The sequence below is a fragment of the Mchenga conophoros genome, linkage group LG7 (genome assembly GCF_057382185.1).
Source record: "Mchenga conophoros isolate Kocher_MC1m ecotype Shallow Benthic linkage group LG7, M_conophoros_male_GT1.1, whole genome shotgun sequence".
NCBI classification, from domain to species: Eukaryota; Metazoa; Chordata; class Actinopteri; order Cichliformes; family Cichlidae; genus Mchenga; species Mchenga conophoros.
This window is the reverse complement of record NC_140532.1, coordinates 33619774-33624389: the sequence shown is the minus strand read 5'-3', so window position 1 is coordinate 33624389 and position 4616 is coordinate 33619774. Positions and strand designations below refer to the sequence as shown.

Below are 4616 nucleotides of genomic sequence, written 5' to 3'. Positions count from 1 at the left end.
ATTTATTTATTTTTTATGTTTCTGTAATGGTTAATCCACCAGGATTGAAAGGTCTTTGATCAAACTATTTTAAACTCTAAAATACAATCATTATATCCATCCACCCATTCACTTTCGCTTCTCCTTTTCAGGGTCACGGGGGGCGCTGGAGCCTATCCCAGTTGTCATAGGGCGAGAGGTGGGGTACACCCTGGACAGGTCGCCAGTCTGTCGCGGGGCCAACACACAGGGACAGACAACCATTCGCACTCACATTGACTCGCACATTCACACCTAATGGCAATTTGGATTTTCCAATTAACCTATCCCCACAAGCTGCATGTCTTTGGACGGTGGGAGGAAGCCGGAGTACCCGGAGGGAACCCACGCAAACACGGGGAGAACATGCAAACTCCACACAGAAAGACCCCGGCCTGATGGTGGAATTGAACTCAGGACCTTCTTGCTGTGCGGCAACAGTGCTAACCACCGTGCCACCATGCTGCCTACACTCATTATAATCCATGAATTTTCAAATTCTTAATTTTTTCTTTTCATGGGATCCCTGTCACGCTGAGAAATGAAGCTGTTGTCAATTAGATGCTTCCAAATGGTTCTGATTGGTGGATCTGGCTGTGCTTTTTTTGCATTCACATCAACTTTAACACATTCCCTGACACCACTGACTGAAATGCAACCTTCTGCCATGTTTTACAGATGACTGTAGATGTTCACTGTTGTACCTCACTCTTGAAATCCTTCACCAAAAAGTCAATGTATTCATAAGCCCTGTTTTACATACTGTTCATCTGCTATTGGTAGTTTTTTAGTCCTGCTTCTTGGACAAGTGGAGGGTTTCATCTGTCCTCCTGACGTCACAATCCAGTTAAGAAAAAAACATGGTTATAATAGAGGTGTCTTTAATTAAATTGCAATTTTATTGCATCTGCTTTTTTCTTTCTTTTTTTTGTCAATAAAGCCCTTCAGTGGCTGACAAAGTGCAAACTTCATGTTTTAAAGTTTTGAAACGTTAACCTCTTATATTTTGCTGTATATTACACACACAAACATAGAGTACAGGAAACATCTTGTAATCCTTGTCACAGTCACAGACTCCTTGAGGAGATCACACACATTCTGTGAGAGTTCAAACAGATGAGTGTTCAAACAGGATGACCGTCGACTGGTTGGAGAGGTTGGAAAGCCTGGATGGCCTGAAAGTCCCAATCCGAGAATAAACATCTGCATCTGAGCAGGCACCCCATGACAGGTGAGGGCTGGGCGGGGTGGTGTGGATGACAGGCACGGGAAGAGGGAGTGACAGGACAGGGGGTGTCGGAGGGAGAGAAACTGGAGGGTGAAGAGGTGGACGTGGTAGGACAGGAGGTGGGGGGAGTGGCAGTGGAGGGGGTGCCGGTGAGGGCAGCGATGGAGGTGGCACTGGGGTGATGACAGCAGGTGTCACTGAGGTTATGGTTTGGAGTGGTGCAGTGTCTTCAGGTACTGCCCTGTTCTTCTCTGGCAGCTCCTGACAAGGTGTGGGGTGTTTGAGTGTGTAGGTGCCACTGTGGTAGAAGCTGGTGTACTCCAAAGCATGCCTCGCTCTGGCCATCCTCAGCCTGAAGAAAACATAACACCAAATAAATATAGTGGTAAAACTTGGATCCCATTTCTGAGGCCAAACTGAATTGGGTCAAGACGCACACAGATGACTTACCAAACAAGCCTGACATCAATTTACCTTTTGGCTACATGTTATTACACATGTACACACCTGTGTCTCAGCTGTAACAGTCTGTACAGCAGTAGGAGGATTACTGCTCCTGCCAGAGTAAGCAGAAGAATAGCCACCCTCAGGTCTAAACTCCAGCAGGATTTCCCACCAGGTCCCGATGAGCTGCAGTTACTGGGGCTTTGTGGAGTCTGCGGCTGGAGAGGTTCCTCCATCCCCCGTTTTGGATTGATGATAGCCCTGACCAACACGGGCTGGATGGAGTCCAGCAGGAATGGGTGTCGGCTCCTGGATATCAGACTCTGAGGTTGGGGAGGGATTTGGAGAGAAGTGCTGATGGTGACTGGATGACCAAGCTGCATCGCTGCCAGTTTGATCCAGTGAGGAGGAGTAATGGAGTGCAGCTTGATGTAAATCAGTTCTCCATTTCTTTCTCGCAAGTGTGTTCTTGACTCCCCAGGAAGTGGTTTTTAGTCTCTCTGAAATATAAAATAAACTTTCTCTGTATGCCTGCTCTGTCTGATATGCTTTTGTTATCTTTTATGTAGTTCACTGTCATTCTAAGATGTTTTCACTCTCACTGCAGACAATGGCAGAATATTCCCTCTACAGTTTTTTTCCCACATGTATAACACTGCCTTATCACTGGAAAGAATCCATTAGGTTTGTGAGAGGAAGATGTCTAAATAAGAGGTTGGACAAAAGACATCCACTCACTTACTGTGAACCCAACAGACTATTACCACAGTAACCCAAACACAGACTTTATAGTGGTGGGTATCTAAACAACCAGTGGTTACCAGGCAGTTGCCAACATATCTCTGTGCTTGTCTTGCTTATCCCATCTCTATTGATTCCTAAAGATTCAAGAGTTTAAAAAAACAATCTAAAACTAACACAGACCATGTTTAATATAGTATATTTAATATGTTATATCGGAAACATTATGCCCATTGACCACTTTAACAGCAGCAATCAGCCAATCACACAGCAGCAACCTAATACAGTTAGTCAAAAACACATGGTTAAGATGATCGACTGAAGTTCAAACTGGGTATCAGAATGGGGAAGAAAGGTGATTTAAGTGACACTGAACATGGCATGGTTGTTGGTGCCAAACAGGCTGGGCTGAGTATTTCAGAAACTGCTGAGCTACTGGAATTTTCCCACACAATCATTTCTGGGCTTTACAGAGAGAAAATATCCAGTGAGCAGCATTTTCTCTGTGTGAAAATATCTTGTTGATGCTAGAAGAGGTCAGAGGAGAATAGCCAGACTGCTTGGAGTTGATTCGATGGCAACAGTAACTGAAATAACCACTCGTTACAACCAAGTGAGTGCTGTTTATACACAACAGCCTACCTGAGTATTGTTGCTGACCATGTCCACCCCTTTATGACCACAGTTCTGCCATTATAATACATCATGTCTCAAATAATCTTAACTCGTTTATTGAATGTGGCAAGCAATTCACTGTTACCTCCAAAGTCAACAGATCTGATTCTGGTGAGAGCACCTTTGGAATGTGGAAAAACAGGAAATTTGCATCATGGATGTGCAGCCGACAAATCCGCAGTAACTGTTTAATGCTATAATGTCAATATGGACAAAAATCTCTGGGGAATGTTTCCAGCATCTTGTTGAATCTATGTGAACTAATGTAGTAGTGAAGATCAAAGGGAGCCCAGCTAGAACTAGCAAGACGTAGCTAACAAAATAGCCAGAGAGTGTAGAAGAGACGAGACATGTCAATGAAGAATCCCGAATGCAGAATCACACAACAGCAAAGATGAAGGTGCTTTAAGTATGACTTTTAAAACCTTACTTTAGGGCAAAGTTAGCAAATCTTTAAAAGATTTTTAAAGTCAGAGCTGACAGCTGATTTTATACATGCAGCTCTCGTGTCCCACTGAGCAGTGATATGAAAATAAATTTAGATAAAGCTTCAAAATCACATTATTAGAGAAATTAATTGATCTCACTGGTTTTGTTCACTCGAGTAATCACCTGAAAAGTATTGAAAACATAAGAAATAAAAATGAAATCTTGAAACTGCCACTGCCTAAACTCCTGTTTGGTCTAAATTTTTACAAGAAAGTTTAAACTTACGTCATTCAAATGTGACTGCGTTGAGGGCAAATTCATTAGAAAATGCAGAAAACAGAAAAAAACTGCTCACAACAAGAGCTGTGGTTAAAAGCTGCACAGCTTTCCAGGACCTAATGCGGAATCCTGAGTTCACACCAGTGGAGAGGAAGCCAGTGAAAACAGCAGGAAGCTGTTCACTTCCCTGACATACAGTACAAAAACGTGATTGGAGAGGGCTTCCTATTACCATGGTTACAGGAAACTAGTCAAGGAAATGCTTTTTTCAAGGACCTGAGCTTAATTCTGATAGACAATGACAGACGCTCTACTGTGTAGAAGCAATATTTAATTCTTACAATGCTATAAATACCACTCACATCATCCAACCATGTACGATAAAAAAGTAAGCCTCCTATTTTGCTGTAAAGCCTCATATAACAAAGAAATGCTTTATAAAAAGGGTTTTTAAGGCTTCTTTGCTTTGATAAATAAGATAACAAAATGCCCAATAGAGTAGAAGAACCACATATATGCTTCCTAACCTCTAAATCTGAGGTTTATCTGGTAAGAAAGAACAAAATTAACAAAAGCTGTTTCAAAGGGAAAGTGCTGTTTCAGAGCCGCCAAAGCAGCCCAAATTATCCCGACTGTGCCGCAGTGGGTCAACAGATGCAGAGAGATGGAGGCCGCCATGAAAGGCTACCCACTATCTGATGGAGCCTTTATTCGGGGGACGAATAAATGACACACAGGCACAGAAAGAGGCCCGCTCCGGCACAAGTCCAGCTCTCATTTATCTATCTAATAAGTTTTGATG

General features: G+C 42.9%; 1 protein-coding gene across 2 annotated transcripts; it reads right to left on the bottom strand.

Moving 5' to 3' along the window:
* Positions 1-898: 898 nt before the first annotated feature.
* LOC146570505 (uncharacterized) lies at positions 899-3935 on the bottom strand. 2 transcript variants are annotated; one of them, XM_085278975.1, is made up of 3 exons: positions 3821-3935; positions 1754-2190; positions 899-1598 (listed from the first exon to the last, which is right to left on the bottom strand). In XM_085278975.1, the coding sequence occupies exons 2-3, from the start codon at positions 2071-2073 to the stop codon at positions 1127-1129; spliced, it is 792 nt and encodes a 263-aa protein (XP_085135101.1). In that variant the 5' UTR covers positions 2074-2190; positions 3821-3935; the 3' UTR covers positions 899-1126. The 2 variants fall into 2 exon arrangements, with proteins under 2 accessions (XP_085135101.1, XP_085135102.1); XM_085278976.1 differs by having other exon boundaries at positions 1754-2013; positions 3821-3924.
* Between the last annotated feature and the right edge of the window lie 681 nt (positions 3936-4616).

Coding starts and splice junctions, on each gene's coding strand:
- LOC146570505 (XM_085278975.1), bottom strand. CDS start 2,073: ATGCAGCTTGGTCATCCAGTCACCATCAGCACTTCTCTCCAAATCCCT. Junction 1,599..1,753: donor CTGTTACAGCTGAGACACAG/GTGTGTACATGT, acceptor TGTTTTCTTCAG/GCTGAGGATGGCCAGAGCGA.